This window comes from Chiloscyllium plagiosum, chromosome 6, assembly GCF_004010195.1.
Source record: "Chiloscyllium plagiosum isolate BGI_BamShark_2017 chromosome 6, ASM401019v2, whole genome shotgun sequence".
In the NCBI taxonomy this organism is placed as follows: domain Eukaryota; kingdom Metazoa; phylum Chordata; class Chondrichthyes; order Orectolobiformes; family Hemiscylliidae; genus Chiloscyllium; species Chiloscyllium plagiosum.
In genome coordinates, this window is record NC_057715.1 from 63,064,058 (window position 1) to 63,082,894 (window position 18,837).

Sequence of the window (18,837 nt, forward strand, 5' to 3'; positions counted from 1 at the left end):
ACGTTTGTTATAAATTCTGTGTCTTATGATCTTATACTCCACAACCACCTGATAAAGGAGCAGTGCTCCGAAAGCTAGTGCTTCCAAATAAATCTGTTGGAGTATAACCTAGTGCTGTGTGATTTTTAACTTTGTACACCCCAGTTCAACACCGGCATCTCCAAATCATGTACAATACTACTTGGACTTTCTGCTTCCGCACGAATGATTGACAGGCGGCACGCAGCCAATCAGAAGTCACAACAGCCACCGACGCAACACGTCGTAGCGCCTGCGCAGATTCAGGCAACTACCATATGTCTGAAAGAGATTTTAAAAAGTGACAGAGTGAGGCAACAGTGTGAAAAACATGGGGAAAAAACAGAAAAACAAGAGCGAGAATAAGTGAGTGTGCAGCTATTTACCATTTTGTTTATTTGCCGTATATGAGATCGGTTGCTGCGGGCGATGGGAGGAATTAAGGGAGAGGGTTCCTTGACTAGGCCGCTGGACGGATCTGGTCCTCCTGCTCGAGTGCGGAGAAGCCCGTGTCCCTACTGCTGACATGACGCAAGACGGTCAAGTTGGTGTGCTACTGATTGGGGTTAACATTACTTTGTTTTATGGAAATGGGAGGCTCTCTTCACTCCTTTCCTCTATGATCCTACGTTACGTTTTTAAGGAATCGCTTGAACTAGAATTTTGTTTCTACGTATAGTTTTAATCCAGTAGTTTTAGGGTCATGTTAAAGGTACATCACAAATTTCTTGCCCTCAAGATTATGGGCCATAACCAGAAGATATTAATCCGATGCAGACTTTATATAGGTTTGACTCATCATGGATTTTTAAGTATGTTAACAATCCTGTTGAAGTGGCAAAGACAGGCTGTGTGAACATGATGTTACCACCATAACTAATAGATTGAAGATTAGTGTAGAGTATAACTTCATCCTTTATTATGATATCAGTTGCAAATCTTAGTCAAAACGTGGCTGCTTATGTTGCCTTGGCCTTATCCATTTGTTATCTTCTGCTTTGTGAGCCTGGATGATACTGAGTACTGTAAACTAATTGCACAATCAACCTGTTCAGATGTGTTACAACATACCTGTGAAGCAGGTGGGACTTGAAACTGGATGTTCTGGCTCAGAGGTTGGCATACTATTGCTATGCCACCATACCCCTTCCATAATCCTAGTTACAGTCAAAAATAGAACTTACAAGCTTATCAGTGCACTTAGTGAGCCCTTTGCTAACTTATTCATGTTGCAGTATGTATCTAATTAGAGTAGTTCTAGCATCTAAGGATCTAGTTAGATTTGTCTTATTCTGAAGATTGCCCCAGTTTCAGTGATCAGTTTGTCCATTGAAAAGGATATCTAACATTTTCAGATTCTGTTTGATGAAGCTCAACCGTTAGCCAGGAAGGACCCAAAGAGAGAGCTAAGAAGAGCCAGGAGGGGACATGGGAAGTCTTTGGCAGGTAGGATCAAGGAAATTTTCTATAGGTATGTCAGGAATAAAAGAATGTCTAGGGTAAGATTAGGGCCAGTCAAGGACAGTATTGGGAAGTTGTGCTTGGAGTCCGAAGGGAGAGGAGAGGAGAGGTGCTAAATGAATATTTTTAATCAGTATTCTCACAGGATCAAGATCATGTTGGTGAGGAGAATACTGAGATACAGGCTATTAGACTAGGCAGGATTGAAGTTCACAAGGAGGATGTGTTAGCCATTCTGGAAAGTGTGAAAATAGATAAAACCCTTGGGCCGGATGAGATTTATCTTAGGATTCTCGAGCCAGGGAGGACATTGCAGAGCCTTTGGCTTTGATCTTAATGTCATCGTTGTCTATAGAAATAGTACCCGAAGACTGGAGGATGGCAAATGTCCCCTTGTTCAAGAAGAGGAATAACCCTGGTAATTATTGACCAGTGAGCCTTACTTCGGTTGTGGGTGAAATTTTGGAATGGCTTATAAGAGAGAGGAGTAGTTTGATTAGGGATAGGTCGTACCTCACAAACCTTATTGAGTTCTTTGAGAAGGTGACCAAACAGGTGGATGAGGGTAAAGCAGTTGATGTGGCGTATATGGATTTCAGTAAAGTGTTTGACAAGGTTCCCCACAGTAGGCTATTGCAGAAAGTATGAAGGCATGGGATTGAGGGTGATTTAGCGGTTTGGATCAGAAATTCGCTAGCTGTAAGAAGACAGAGGGTAGTGGTTGATGGGAAATGTTCATCCTGTTCAATTTGTAGTGGTGTACTGCTGTTTTAAAAAATTCTCAAGGTCAGGTTCGTAGGAGAGTAGTCTGACACAGAACAAACGACCAAGAGGCGAGTCTGCTAGAATATGGGCATTTTATTCCCCGCAGCGTCGCCAGAACGGGTCTGGCTTATACTCACTCTACATGTTACCAAAACTGGGAGCCGTCAGTTCTCGTAGAGCGGTTGCCAACAACCCACGCTCGGCGGTTAAACGTAACCCCGGAGCAGACTCACCGAACTGGAGACTTTTCCAGCTGATATACTCTTTTCCAGATATAAACATTCATGTGAACAGCAGAGCAAGGCTAAAAAACACATTCCATTCTGGTTACATACAGATAAGAAGATTCACACGGGACTAAGCAACACCTCCATTCCGGTTAGATTCACACATGTATTGGGACATAATTTTTAACCGTTTCACCACATTCCACTGCTTGGAATTTTACACCACAACTGCAAGGAACTGTTTTGGGGCCACTGCTGTTTGGCATGTTTATAAATGATCTGGATGAGAGCGTAGAAGCATGGGTTAGTAAATTTGCGAATGACACTAAGGTCACTGGAGTTGTGGACAGTGTGAAAGGTTGTTGCAGGTTACAGAGAACATAGATAAGCTGCAGAGCTGAGCTGAGAGGTGGCAAATGGAATTTAATGCAGAAAAGTGTGAGGTGATTCACTTTGGGAGGAGTAACAGAAATACAGAGGACTGGCTAATGGTAATGTTCTTGGTAGTGTGGATGAGCAGAGAGATCGTGGTGTTCATGTGCATAGATCCCTGAAAGTTGTCACCCAGGTTGATAGGATTGTTAAGAAGGCGTACAGTGTGTTTACTTTTATTGGTCGAGGGATTGAGTTTCAGAGCAGTGAGGTCATGTTGCAGCTGTACAAAACTCTGGTGCGGCCACTCTTGGAGTATTGCATACAGTTCTGGTCACTGCATTATAGGAAGGATGTGGAAACTTTGGAAAGGGTGCAGAGGAGATTTACCAGGATGTTGCCTGGTCTGGAGAGACGATCTGATGAGGAAAGACTGAGGGACTTGAGGCTGTTTCATTAGCGAGAAGAAGGTTAAGAAGTGACTTAATAGATGCATACAAGATGATCAGAAGATTAGATAGGGTGGACAGTGAGAGCCTTTTCTCTAAGACAGTGATGGCTAGAATGAGGGGGCATTGGTTTAAATTGAGGGATAATGGATATAAGACAGATGTCAGAGGTAGTTTTTTTCCCAGAGTAATAAGGGTGTGGAACGCCCTGCTTGCGATAGTAGTAGACTCACCAACGTTAGAGCATTTAACTGATCATTGGATAAACATATGGATAATAATTGAATAGTGTAGGCTAGATGGGCTTTAGATTGGTTTTACAGCTTGGCGCAACATCGAGGGTCGAAGGGCCTGTACAGTGCTGTAATGTTCTATGTTAACATGAAAAGCTTTGAAAATTAGTTTGCCTGTATAATTAATCACCTGTTCAATGACTATACCTGTATTATGTAATTCCATGGGAATTTTACCTCTATGTTAAGAAATATAAATAAGTTCACCTTTCTATTGATAGGCTGGAATGAACCCGCACATCTTGTGACCTACATGTAGCACTTGGGTGCAGTTCCTTGCACCTTATCAGGTATTCAATCCTGCTATTAACAACATAAAAGTGTTCACACGCAAGTTTTTAAACTTCTGAGCTAGCTAGAAAATTTGATGATCAAAAGGGAGGCAATGGACTGGTGGTATTAGTGGCAGACTGTTAATAAGTTGGTGATCGGAGTTCAAATCCCACTATGGCAAGTGGTGGAATTTGAATTAATTTAAAATCCTGCAATTAACACACTAATGATGACCGTGAATTCATAGAAACAGAGAAACAGGAGGAGGCCATTCGGCCCTTCAAGCCTGCTCTGCCATTCATCACGACCATGGCTGATTATCCAACTCAATCGCCTAATTCTGCTCTCTCCCCATAACCTTTGTCCCGTTTGCCCCAAGTGCCGCCCCTTGAATACATTAAATGTTTTGGCATCAACTATTTCCTTTGGCATTGAATTCCACAGTCTCACCACATTTTGGTGAAGATATGTTTCCTCATCTCCATCCGAAATGGTCCATCCCAAGTCCTCAGACTGTGATCCCTTTTGGACACACCCACCATGGGGATCATCCTGTCTGCATCTACCATGTCTTGTCCTGTTATGATTTTATAAGTCTCTATGAGATTCCCCCCCACCACCACCACCACTCGTCTGACCTCCAGCGAAAACAATCCTAACCTAGTCAATCTCTCCTCATATGTCAGTCCCGCCATCCCTGGAATCATCCTGATAAATCTTTGTTGCACGCCCTTGAGAGCAACAGCATCCTTCCTCCGAAAAGGAGACCAAAACTGCACAGTATTCTATATGTGGCCTCATCAAGGCCCTGTATAACTGAAACAATGCATCCCTGCTCCTGTACTTGAAACCTCTCGCAATGAAGGCCAACGTACAAATACAATTTGCTGCCTTTACTGCCTGCTGCACCTACCTTCAGCGACTGGTGCACACTTCCCTCTCCCATTTTACAGCTGTTCAATCAGTAATCTGTCATCTTGTTTTTGCTTCCAAAGTGAATAACCTCACTTATTTATCCAAATTATACTGCATCTGCCATTGATTTGCCCACTCACTTACCCAGTTCAGATCATGCTGAAGCATCTTTGCATCCTCGTCACAGATCATTCTCACATCCAACTTGGTATCATCTGCAAAATTTGAGATGTTACATTTTGTTCCCTTGCCCTAATCATCAATATCTAAGGTGAATAACTGAGGTCCTAGCACTGATCCCTCTGGCACCCCACTAGTTACTGCCTGCCAATTTGAAAAGAATCCATTAATTCCTACTCTTTGTTTACTCCCTGCCAACCAGTTTTCTATCCATCTTAATACGCTCCCCCCGGTTCCATACACTTTAATCTTGCACAATATCCTCTTAAGCGGGCTTTGTCAAATGCTTTCTGAAAGTCTAAATGTACCTTATCGACTCTAGTAGTTACATCTTCATAGAATTCTAACAGATTTGTCAAGCATGAATTCCCCTTTATAAATTCGTGCTGACTCTGCCACTGCTTTGTAAATGCTCTGCTATAAAATCCTTGATAATGGATTTGAGAGTTTTCCTCACTGTTGAAGTTAGTCTTATTGGTTGAGAATTCCCTAATTTCTCTACCACGTCTTTTGAATACTGGAGTAACATTAGCTACCCTCCAATCTACAGGGATTCTTCCAGGGTCTATAGAATCCTGGAAGATGACCACCAATGCAGCCACTATTTCTAGAGCCACTTTAAGTACTCTGGGATGTAGAACATCTCGCCCTAAGGATTTATCCATCTTCAATCCCATCAATTTTTCCAACACCATTTTTCTACTAATATTGATTTCCCTTAGTTCTTCTCTCTCAATAAGTTTTGCATTCTGTAACATTTCTGGTATCTGATTTGTGTCCTCTTTTGTGAAGACAGAGCCAAAATATATATTCAGTTACTCAGCCATTTCTTTGTCCCCTATTATACAGTCTTCCATTTCTGTCTGTAGGAGACCTACATTTGTCTTCACTAACCTTATTCTGTTCACATATCAATAGAAATTCTTCGTGTCTTTCATTATGTTTCCTGCAAGCTTACTTTCGCACTATATTTTCTCTTTCTTAATCAATCCCTGGATTCTTCTTTGCTGAATTTTAAACAGCTCTCAATCCCCAGACATATTGTTTTTCTTAGACAATCTGTATGCTTCTTCCTTGGTTTGGATACAATCTCTAATTTCCTTTGTAATCCATGGATTGGCCCTCTTACCCATTTTGCTTTTGTGCTGGACAGGAATAAACAGTTACTGCAGTTCCTCCATGCATTCCTTGAATGTTTGCCATTGCCTATCCACTGGCATCCCTTTCAGTAACTCTCCCCAATCCCTCATTCCTGATGAAGGGCTTATGCCTGAAACGTCGATTCTTCTGTTCCTTGGATGCTGCCTGACCTGCTGTGCTTTACCAGCAACACATTTTCGGCTCCAATCTATCAATGCTAACTCACACCTCATATCTTCATAGTTTCATTTATTAAGATTCAGCAGATTAAGATTCTGAATCAACTTTCTCACTATCCATCTTGATACAAAAACAGTGTCAATTGTCAGAAAACCCATCTGGTTCACTAATGTTCTTCAGAGAAGGAAATCTGCCATTCTAACCTGGTCTGGAATTTGTGTGATTCCAGATTATCATCTGTCCTCTGGGCAGTTAGGGAAGACAATAAATTCTGGTCTAGCCAACGGTACCCTGATCTCGTGAATGAATATTTTGGAAAAGTATCATTTAATAGTAGCCATTATATTATATCTGGCAGCAGGGTCGACAGCATGTTTCTGTTTTTTAAAATCATAGACGTTGACAACTGCAATTTGCTCATTGATCTATTGCTCAAAGTTATGAAACAAGTCATCATTAATCTTCAGTGACAGAGGTTAAATTCATAAAATGTGACACTGATAAAGATCGATTTATGGTTGTTTGTGTGAGCAGGACTGAGTGTAAGAGGAAGGAATCTTGAGAAAGATTACATTGATGTGTATAGATCAAGAAATCTGAGAGGAAGTGGTGCATGACTGAACAATCTAGACTTCAGGGATTGTAAAATATAAAATGTGCTATGTTTTGAACACAAGCAAAATACTGTGGATGCTGGAAAATAGAAATAAATGTTAAAATGCTGCAAATACACATTAGGTCTGACAGCATTGTGGACAGTAATAGTTAACATTTCAAGTTGTGACCAACATCAGACTTGGAGTCAGAATCATCATAGCTTTCAAGTAGAAATATGAGAGGGAGGTTTAAACAAAACAAAAGGGAAGCTTATTAATTGGAGAAAATCACAATCTCAAAAGAAGTGGATCTTGGTAAATTGTTGGAACTGTGGCCTGTCAAGTGCTTATGCCTTGATGAGCTTCAGCCTATGATCTTAAAAAAAGCAGCTAATGATATAGTTGATACATGAGTTTTAATTTCTCAAAACATCTTTGATTCAGTGGCAGATGAAGTTCAGTTCAGAGAATTTGCATTGATGAACATGGACAGACAACATAAAAGAACTGTGCAAGACTTAAGAGGGTGCTGGAGCAGTGGGATGTGGGTAGATAAATGCATAGAAATTGGCAGGAGAGCAGTTTTTAGAGCAAACAATAATCTGGACTTTATTAACAGGGTTCAAGACTAAAGAGGTTTGGCTGAACTTTTTATATGACACTTGTTAGACTCCGACTGTAATTTCATGTGTAGCTTTGGGTGCCATTCTATTGTTATTGGCAACCACTCGCTAACCAGTATGATTGTCCGTCTAGGAAATTCTGTGCTACTGGTCAGTTACACCACAGGAGTGATGTGAAAGTTTTGGAGAGAATCTGGGAGAGATTTACAAGAGTTGTTTCGGGGATGATATACTTCAGTTAAAATGGTAGATTGGAGAGGTTGGAACTGATCATGAAGAGAAGCAGGCTAAAAGGAGATTTAATAGAAGTTCTCAAAATCATGAGGCTGCATAGAGTAGCTAGGGAGAAATTCTTCCCATTCATAAAAGGATCAAAAATGAGATGGTACAGATTTCAAGTGAATTGCAAAAGTCGTAAATGTGATTTGAGAGAAGAATTACCTCACATGGGTTAAGTCTGGAATAAGCTGCCTAGAAATGTGGTCAAAACTGGTTTAATTGAGGCATTCAACAGCTTTAGATGATTATTTCTATTTTATGTGTAAGGATATGGGAAGCAGGCAGGGGAGAGTGGCACTAAGTCATAATTTTCCTTTGCAAAGTTACTGAAGACGGCATGGGTTGAATGGCCTCCTCCTGCACCATAATACTTCAGTGATTCTGAAGAGAAATATAAAATGGGGTGCAGCAACAAGATATCCTCTGGCACAAAGTGGCAGAGATAGAAATGTGTTTCTTTTAGAAAGATAGCACCATTCAGACGACTAATGAGTGGGTAAGTTTCTTTCAGAGAGGTAAGTACGTTCATTGGAGAATTAAGGCCTGTGCGAGCTTTGGTTTACCAATGCATTTCAGCAGTCTCTGAAAACAGTCAGTGCAAAAGAAAAGTTCTGTGTGGTGAAAGCTTAGGTGATATAGAAGAGAATATTCTACATGGCTGTTGAATACATAAGTTAAGTGACCCCCTGGTGAGGAATAAATCAATTATGTTAACAGCTTAATGGTCTCTTGAAGAGATATGAATTAGAGACATGGTGTAGAGTGAGTACAGAAATTTGCTGTTAAGAAACCAAGTATAGCCATGCCTACTGAATAAAAGCTTTATGTGGAAACAGGCTAACTCTGAGTTTTAAGGTGAGGATAAGAAGATTGAAACTTCTTGTTGAAACACCCACCCCCAGTCCTGAAGAAGGGTTAGACCCGAAATGTTAACTTCTCCACCTCCTGATGCTGCCCGGCTTGCTGTGTTCTTCCAGCCTCCTGTTTGTCTACCCACGGGCTAATTGGCTAACAAATGCTATATAAATGGGGATCAGGTCTGGAGCCTTTCTAATTTTCATTTTTAAAATTTTGGCTGAAACCGTTATTGAACGAGCTTAGCATTGCAAGCCTTTGGTCTTAATATTGTCATTTATAAAAAGAAACACTTCTTGCACAAAATACATTCTGATATTTTTTGAAGCAGATTTTAAAAAGCTTGACATGGTCTTATTCACCTTGGTAGGTGCAAATGAACATTTCCTTTGGCTACATTAGTAAGTAGAATAAGCAGACCGAGTTGGGGAAAGGTGTAGAATAGGTTCGAGTTTATATTTGTCCTTATTATGACAAATTCCTTTGGTTATTTGTTTATGGGAAGAATGCAGTGGAAGTAACATGCTCCTCTTGGCAGGAGTGAAAAATTTGTAAGTTAACTCATGCTTTATTTTTGCAGTTTGCTACTACAATGTATTACTTTGTGGCTCACTGCTGCCTCTCAGTGCCAAGGACCAGGGTTCAATTCCAGCCTTAGGCCACTCTGACTGTGTGGAGTTTCCACATTCTCTTTGTGTTTGTGTGGGTTTCCTCCGAATGCTCTGATTTTCTCCCGCAGTCCAAAGATGTGCAGGTTATTTGGAATGACTATGCTAAATTGCCCATAATGTCCAGGGATGTGCAGGCTAGATAGATTAGCCATGGGAAATGCAGAATTACAGAGATAGAGTAAGGGATGTGGATCAGTGTGGACTTGATGGCCTGAATGGTCTGCTTCCACATTGCAGGGATTGATTCTGTGATTCTATGATTTATTGACATTACAGAGTATTGTGATAATCAGAAGCTACTGACTTTCATTTTGGCTACAATTTTTTTATTGAGATTCCATGGTGAATGAGGTGGTGCATTATGCTCTTATAAAAGGAAATATTTTTGTATTTAAAAACAATTGGTTCCCATTTTCCCACTGAGCCCATTTTACAGGATAGGTGAAACTTGCTGTTGGAAAATGTATTTAGAAGGCTTTTGAAGGCACAGACAAAAACATGAAGGTGAAATGGCTTTATTAGTGAATTGTAGAGATATGTGACAAAACAAAGCATCATGGCAGAGAGAAAGAAATGGATATCAGAAGAGACCTCAGTGTCCGAGAAGCCATGGTATATGAGTTGGCAGCATCTAGTTGGAGAGGATTGCTCAGAAATGGTAGAGCAGGAATGTGGATGAATTTGACAATAACACCTTGAAATTCATTCATTTGGGGAAGAGAATCAATTACACCAACTTGTATTGTGCCTCTGCTGTAGATGTGCACAATTCACTAAGTAAATATTCCAAGATCCAAACTGACAGAGCTCATCAATAATGTGGATCATGAAGCTTGCATAAGTTGATTTTTAATGGATGCTTGGCCTGAAGTGTGGACATTGGGTAAATTAATCATTGAAATGATGTGTGTGTGAATTAGAAGATTTTTCTCCCCCAATGATCAGCTGACAGTTTTGAGATGTTGAGGAAAAAAAAGAGATTGGTCTCTCAGCAACAAATAGAGTGTTTTAGTAGCTGATAATTTGAATGCTGAGGTTGCACAACTTGTATACACTCCTTTAAAAAAAAGTACCCTTTAGAATAAGGCATCCATTTTAACATATTCGAATACACCTGACAAATAAAAGTTCTTATTAAGGCCTGTGGAGTATTTGAGAGCTAATAAATGAGTCAATTTGAAAGTGTTGAATAATTAGTGAAATCCAAGGTACCTGCAAAGTATGATTAGAAAACATTGTATTTATTCCACCCTTAAAATTATTAAGCTAACTCCAACGAGATTAGTGGGTACAGAAAGTCATGTAAAATTCATTTTATATTAAAATTACTCAGCCTGTTTATATCCAACTAAAATTAGTTTTTTGACTAATTTATTAAGCAATTTGCCAAAATCCTTAAAATGGAATTTGCCATATTTAGTAAAATTATTTTTATTAAATTAAGTTTATTTTATATACTGTTAAGACATCTATTCAGGTATAATTACATACATGATCTAAGATTTTCAATGCAAAGTTTAATTTACTGTTACTAAAGAAGCACTATGTAACAGACAAGCCAGGGTATGTTAACTTCTGTGTTAAGAGTTTACTCATACATGATTTATTGCATGATATATGTAATGTCCAGACCATGGACAAGGTTCCCTAATTCATTTATAGTTACAGATGGGATACACCCAATTATTAAGCTTGAGGTGAAGAGGGATAAACCATCCAGGAGATGGTTTGCTGTATAGTGGGTCATCAGCCTCTCATCTTTGTCATCACAAGAGGTTGCAGTGCAGTCTGTTTAGCAATTTCTTTGACCGTTTTAGTTGATGTGTCCCTTTGATTCCATAAAGAATTTTTTTTAAACTCCTGCAGCTATTGTCTCCAGTAGTCCTCAAAAAAAAAACACTTCGGCATTCAGGGTGACCGTGACACACAGGATGAAATTTATGAAGTGTTCCCTGTTCCCCATTGGCATCAATAATTTTAACCAATGTGCCTCATTGCAACTTTTGGTCATCAACAAGCTCTCAGAGAGGATCTATTCAATTAGTGTGCATTTTGTATGGGGAAAAAAAATTGCCTCAGTCTCGAAAAGTCTAATTAGCAGAATTGGTACAGCTGTACTTTCAAGAAAGTGTTATGTTTTGTCATTAAGCTGGCCTAAATTGTGAAGTTTCTGCCTTCGCCTTTTGATTTTTCAGTTTGGCTAAATAGTCAACAAGATGCAGTCCAAGAAAACACGTACCTTGTTTGCAGAGCACCAATATCCTATTAATTTAGGAATCATCATTCATAGGCAAAGAGAGTTTGATTCAATTTTTTTTCATTTCACAATTCACCATATCATTCAGAATTAGAGCAGACCTCTTGTCATTTTGTCATGTTACAAATTGTAATGGCTAATTGTTGTGGAGCTAGTTCCTGTTTGGCAATTAATGATTTTGACTTGGTTTCTGTTTGGCTGATTTTCTTATAAAAGTCTGCTGAAGGATGCTTACTTTTTGAGAAGTTTGACTGTTTTCCTTCACGTTGTAAGCCAGCAGGATTGCTTTTCAGTACAGCATTCATGTATATAAATGTGGCAAATCTGTTAAATATCTAAGCTGTGCATGAATGCAACTTGAAACTGAGGCGGCAGAGGGTGACCAAGAAGGAGAGGCATCACTTTGGTGCATACATTGCAGTCTGGAAGCAGTCACCTGCACTGGAGGGAGGATCATCTGGCAACAGCCCCCCTGATCAGCAGCAGAAAGAGCATCGAGCACCAGGCAGCTGAGAGGGAGAGGCATCACTTCAGTGCATACATTACAGTCTGGAAGCACTCATCCGCACTGAAGAGCAGAAAGTCATGAGCCTGATATCAAGGAGCTGGATGCATTCAGGATCATCCAAGATGCTGGGCGCTTCATGGATAAGAGTGATGTGGGACACCGTGCTCTATGGTCTGTTCCCCGGGGTGTGAACCGACACGAACATCAACTGTGCCTGGAAGACCATCAACTCGATGAAAGATGCTGTTTGGTCTGCCCGAAACCTGCTGGTCTTCCAGCTCAAGGAGTTGACCCTGATGGAATGTGCCAGTTTGCAACACTCAAAGGTCCAGGACTATGTGCTGAGCGTTGCACTGAAGCTAGGGGCAAGGCACAGTCGGGAAAGACCACTGTCCTTCTGCTGCAGAATAATGGGGATCCGTTCGGTAATTGGGCCCTGCTGGTGCCGCCACTAAATGCCAAGCGGTTGAACAGTGAACATAAAGAATGGTAAATATCAACGACACAATTTGCTCTTGGAAAGTAAAGACAGTACACATCTAAATGGCATCAATTGTACATGTACCAAAATTTTCTATGAATAAAGAATATTTTTGAAATAAACAAATTTTTAAAAAATTAGTGAAATTGTTGTTACATGTGGGACAGGTCTGGCCTGTTCCGCACGACTGTGCAGCGGCAGTCACCTAAGCTATCTTCCACTTCATGTGGAGACCGAAGACGGACTGTGTCCGAAGGGACACCTTTATAAAGAACTGGACAAAGGGGGGAGACAACACATCCATTACTACCCTCATCCTGATGGCCTCCTTTGTATGTGCTGCATCAAGTTGTGTGTGGATCTCCGGTATGCAAACACGTGGGCGGCACGGTGGCACAGTGGTTAGCACTGCTGCCTCACAGCGCCAGAGACCCGGGTTCAATTCCCGCCTCAGGCGACTGACTGTGTGGAGTTTGCACGTTCTCCCCGTGTCTGCGTGGGTTTCCTCCGGGTGCTCCGGTTTCCTCCCACAGTCCAAAGATGTGCAGGGTCAGGTGAATTGGCCATACTAAATTGCCCGTAGTGTTAGGTAAGGGGTAAATGTAGGGGTATGGGTGGATTTCGCTTCGGCGGGTCGGTGTGGACTTGTTGGGCCGAAGGGCCTGTTTCCACACTGTAATCTAATCTAATCTAAACCATGATGAAATGTAGCTATTTAATGAAACTGTCATTTCCTGATTGCCAACTGTAATGTCACTTGTATCTGCTCTTTAGAAGCTCATATTACTGTAAAAAATACATTTAGCAGAAAGATTAACAAAAATCTTTAGTGTTGTCTTTGAAATCTTCAAACGTTTCTTGAAATCCTTCAATGTTCTTGACTAATCCGCTTTTTGTGGCAGAGAATTCAGTAGGCTCACCACTTTCTGGATGAAGAAATTTCTCTTCATCTCAGCCCTAAATTACTTATCTTGTGTCCTTAGATTGTGACTCATGCTTCTGTACTCCTTCGTCATTGGGAACATCCTTCCTATGTTTACCCTGTCCGGTCATAGAGGTGTACAGCACGGGAACAGACCCTTTGATCCGCTTCGTCGATGCCAACCAGATATTCTGAATTTAGGGCTAGTCCCATTTGCCAGAACTTGGCCCATTATCCCTCTGAATCCTTCATATTCATATACCCATCCAGATGAATTTTAAATGTTGTAATTGTACAGCCTCTGCCACTTCCTCTGGGAGCTCATTCCATGCATGCACCAGTCTCGGCATAAGCCTATGCACTCTAGTTCTGGACTCCTCTTGTGGTACCTTTATTGAAAGCCTTCCAGAAAGTCCAAGTAAACCACATCCCCTGGCATGCGTTTATCAGTTCTGCCAGTTACATCCTTTTAAAGTGGACGACACGGTGGCACAGTGGTTAGCACTGCTGCTTCACAGCGCCAGAGACCCGGGTTCAATTCCTGCCTCAGGTGACTGACTCTGGAGTTTGAACGTTCTCCCTGTGTTGCGTGGGTTTCCTCCGGGTGCTCCGGTTTCCTCCCACAGTCCAAAGATGTGCAGGTCAGGTGAATTGGCCATGCTAAATTGCCAGTGTTAGCTGAAGGGGTAAATGTAGGGGAATGGGTCTGGGTGTTTTGTGCTTCGGTGGGTCGGTGTGTGGACTTGTTGGGTGAAGGGCCAGTTTCCACACTGTAACTAATCTAATATTCCAGTGGATTTGAGCATAATTTCCATTTTGTTAATCCATGCTGATTCCGTCAATTAAATGTGTTTAATTGTTACTGATTACAATTTGTCCTGTTTCTGACTGAGGGACCTATGTTTTTCTTGACCAGGCTTTTTTTCTCTGCAAAAGCTTCTGTGGTTATGTGGTTATGATTATATTTTTCCTGTGAGCTTTTGCTCATTCTCTATTTCCCCGCTTTAATTAATACTTTGCTCTCCTTTGCTGAAATCTAAACCTCGTGTTCCCAATCCTTACGTGTGCTTTTTTGGCCATTTTGTATGGCCCTTTTTGTTCTAATACTATCCCAAATTTCCCTTGTTAGCCGTGGTTAGCCATCTGTCCTGTTTTTATTTTTGTGCCAGACAGCATTGAACAATTGTTGCGATTCCTCCATATGCTCTTTAAATGTTTGCCATTGTCTATTCATCATCATTCATAACGTTCACACCTCATGCCATCGTACTTTCCTTTATTTAGATTCAGGACCTATGTCTCAGAATCAACTGTCACCCAACATATTTATTGATGTATATAGATTACATTAATTATGCCCATCAGGGATGGGGATTCAGATTCTGTTGCATTCCCTATTAATATTGGTATTCTTGTGTAAAAATTGGTATATTGTCACCCATCACTGTAGTAGTACCCTGGGAATCAAGCCCTACTGTTCTCAGACTTGTCACAAAAGTTATAGGCTTTATCCACATATGTACAATTCTCCAATTTACCTTTTCATTAGACCAAGGTTAGCAGAAAGCACAGACCAAGTTTTCTTTTCTACCCAACTAGAATTAATATTTATTGCAAATAAATAGGTTCTAACTGCAGGTACGTAACTATGAATTGTTGACATTTAACTCCATGGGATTCATAGATGTGATCGTTTTTCCTTGCTGTTCATCAATTTCTCATCTCCAGGTACTTTACATTTCCTTGCAGGAGTCACATAGTGGTTGGTTCGCAAATTGCAAAATCTTTTAGCTACTGGTTAAAAACTATAAATTTTCCGTCACTGAGGGGAAAAATAAAATGGTTTTCTTTAGCCTTTTGATATTGCTATTTTTTTCCAAAGATAGAATGAGAAACACCATCTTTCCTTCTGGTGTTCTGTTCGCACACCTTTAACTACATAGGAGCCAATCACTCCACAGACCAATCAGCCAAATCTCATTTTTTATACACCCCCAGATAGTAGCGCATCGGTAACTAACCTTCCCGTAATGCATGAAAAAGCAGCAGTGTTAGTTCATTTGTTGCTTGGGTCATAATTTATCGCCCATCCCTAATTGCCTAGAGGGCAGTTGAGTTAATTACAATGCTGAGGATCTGGCGTCATAAGTAGTTTGGAGCAGATCTGATTGGTGGATTTGCTTCCCTAGAAGACATTTGATGAATCAGGAAAGTTGTTGTGACCACAAACAATGGCTCCACAGCCAACATTAGGCTTTTAACTCCAGATTTTTATTAAATTCAATTTCCCAGAACATTATCTTGGGTCTATGGATTTTTCATCTAGTGATGTAACCACTACACCACTACCTCCTTATTTATAATGAGTGAGGGTAACTTTTTTTTAAAAAGTGCAGCAATCTCTTTCACAATCCTTTTTCTCCCCGGCAGTTCTTTTTCCATTTCAGTCCACAATCAAAAATACAGAAAAATAAACAATACAATCTTTACATTATTTGTTTTTGTTCCTAGTGCCAAGGATGATATTGATATTGATGCATTGGCAGCAGAGATTGAGGGAGCAGGAGCTCCCAAACCTAAACCAGTTAGTAAAAAGAAGAAAAAGGATTTTGAGTAAGTATTAGTTTTGGATTGCTTTTTTTTTGTGTTTGTGTTCGCATGTTTTCTTCTGTACTGAGTTTCTCTTTGTTCTCAAATTCCAGGGAAGATGATATACTAAAAGAAATTGAAGAACTTTCTTTAGAGATTCAAGAAACAAAGGGTCATAATGAAGCAGCCAAATCTTCAGCCAAAGTAAAGGTTTAACTTAATTTTACCATTTTGAGAAGGATACTTCCAGAATTGTACTTCTTTAGCTTTTGCCCTGCAGTGTTTATTATCACAAAGGGAGTGACTAATTGGCACTGATATTTTAGTTCTAGATAAACTATATTGTATGTTCTCTGATCTGAAGTTTCTGATCCCATACCCTGTATGTGCCAAATATCATTTACTTCCTTTGTACCATCACCCATTTCCACACCATCTCCAGCTGATTTACTGTGAAAAATTGCTTGTATTGAACACTCCCTTTTAACACTTTAGTTAATTCTAGACATGGATTCTCCAGTCTTCTCTGAATTTGAGCTCACTTAAACTTTATCCATATTGCAACAATTTTTCTTATTCATTGCTCTGTTCTTGCTGACTCATATTGGTGTCTGATATGACATTGTCTGATTTTAAATTCTCATTTATGGTAAGTCCCTCTGTATCCTTAGAATCTACTACATTTGTACCTCTGCAATTTTTCAAGTCTCCTAGAATTTTCTCCTCTGCCCACTGTTGCTCTCCTCCCTTTGTCATCCCCCATTTACCATTCCACACTTTTGTCTCCATAGCTTGCCTACCTGTGTGAAAAAAATTTGGCAGAATTTCAGCACAGGACTATGCTAAGTGCATTGCCCATAATGCGAAATGGGTTTGAATTCTTTTGTTCCCTCTTCATTTCCATTGACTTAATTTTTTCATTCATCTTTAAATTTTCTAGGTTTTACTGTTCTCAATTATTTAGAAATGTCAGAAAAACATTATATCATATAAAACATACAAAAGTCAGCACAAGTTTTTTTCTGATATTCATAAGAGCTGACGGCATTAGTTTGTGTCCAGTTGCAGATGTGTACAGAAATTCCAAAAGGTTAAAAAGTGTGCTTTTTTGAAAATTTCAATTAGACTTAAAATCATTCCTGTACTAGCAGGATGTGTTTAGTCCCTTTTGACTTAAAAGCTGCTTGTAGTTTTAACCATTTTGGATCTCAAACTGCACTCTAGGTCAAGGCTGAATCTTAATTCTATCTGAAAAAGCCCTTTCTGCTAAATTGAATAAGTTGGCTCAGACAGGGCTGGCATAATTTTCAATTTCACGTTTTGCAATGGAATGAATGTTCAATATTTTATTGAAACTATTTTTATTCTAATAGAAAGAAGAAAAAGATGAATCTGAACCAATCAATAAAAAGCAAGATAAGAAGAAGAAGGGCCAGAAAGTCTCAAAATCTAGTTTTGAAGATGATGAAATGGAAGGTAAAGAGTTTGAGCTACCAAAAACCAAAGGTCAGAAGCAAAAATCTGAGCAATCAGATGAAGAAGAGTTCATTGAGATACCTAAAGGGAGATCCCAAAGTCTTGCACAAAAACTAGAACTTTCAGAAGGTGAGGAAGTTGATACTAAGAACTCAAAAGCAAACTCGGACAGTGATGAAGAATGCAGCGAGTTCCCTCAAAAGAACAAGAAGAATCAAAAAAGTAATCAGGCGAAGAAAGATGAAAGTGAAGGGGAGGATGGAGGAGATTCTGGATTCAAACTAAAAACAGCTGCACAAAAGAAAGCAGAAAAGAAAGAAAGGGAGCGCAAGAAACGGGAAGAGGAAAAGGCTAAACTTCGTAAGCAGAAAGAAAAGGATGATTCTGAGCGACAGAAAAAGGAAAAAGAGCAGGAAGCTAAAACTCAGAAAGCTGAAGCTGAACTTGTTTCTAAAAATGTCAGTGAGAAAATGGATGTTACTCCAACTGCTGAAGTTAAGGGAATTGAAGATACTACAGGTGCAGAAGGTACTGTTTTATATATCTGATTTCTATTTGTAAAAAAACTGGTTGTTGGACCATTTATTTTTACCTTCTGAGCTATTTCCTTAAAGTATTCATTTTGAAAAAGGTCACATTTGGTTGTCAAACCTTGCATTGGAAGCCAAATGGCAATAACATTTCATGGTTTTCAGTTGGTTTTCTTTAAAAAAAAAACTAGTCAATTTCTTCTGTTCCTGTGTACAATAAGGTGAAGAATGTGATCACACTTTACCTGTCACTGTCTTCATGCCCCTTGTTCTTTAATTCTTTTCTTTCTAATCCTGACTCTTTTATTTTGTTTTCTTCTGCATATTTGTTTTTGTGTGTCTGTTTTTTCCATTGTCCTCTCTCTTTTCCTTTTGTTTTTGGCTGATGTTGTGGGTAGTGTGCCATTTTGTTGTAGGAAAAAGGCAACAAGTAGATGCAGGCAACATTAGGAATCGGGATTTAATGGAAGTCAGGCCTTTTCCTCTAATTTGAGGAAATTTTTGCTTGCTAATGTTAGTAAATAGTTAATGATTTAAACTTGAGAATCTGATTATTATTGAAACCACATTGTTGGCTAACCAATAAAGTTAGATTTGCTACCAACCACGCCATGCAGCAACCCACAAGATCGTGCATAGGCCCTATTTGAGTTAATGTTTTTAGGTGAATGTGCACCTCGGGCAACACTTAGAGTCATAGAGATGTACAGCATGGAAACCCTTCCTATTCATATACCCATCCAAATGCCTCTTAAATGTTGCAATTGTACCAGCCTC

At 39.8% G+C, this 18,837-nt stretch overlaps 1 protein-coding gene across 2 annotated transcripts in view; it reads left to right on the forward strand.

Moving 5' to 3' along the window:
- The first annotated feature begins 246 nt into the window (after positions 1-246).
- eif5b (eukaryotic translation initiation factor 5B) overlaps positions 247-18,837 on the forward strand; it is an 89,743-nt gene continuing 71,152 nt past the window's right edge. The window contains exons 1-4 of one of the 2 annotated variants that reach the window (XM_043691680.1): positions 247-384; positions 15,977-16,078; positions 16,168-16,264; positions 17,428-18,058. In XM_043691680.1, coding sequence (XP_043547615.1) covers positions 350-384; positions 15,977-16,078; positions 16,168-16,264; positions 17,428-18,058 — 865 coding nt within the window. In that variant the 5' untranslated portion in view covers positions 247-349. The remainder of the gene's footprint in view (positions 385-15,976; positions 16,079-16,167; positions 16,265-17,427; positions 18,059-18,837) is intronic. The other variant, XM_043691682.1, reaches the window with a different exon arrangement.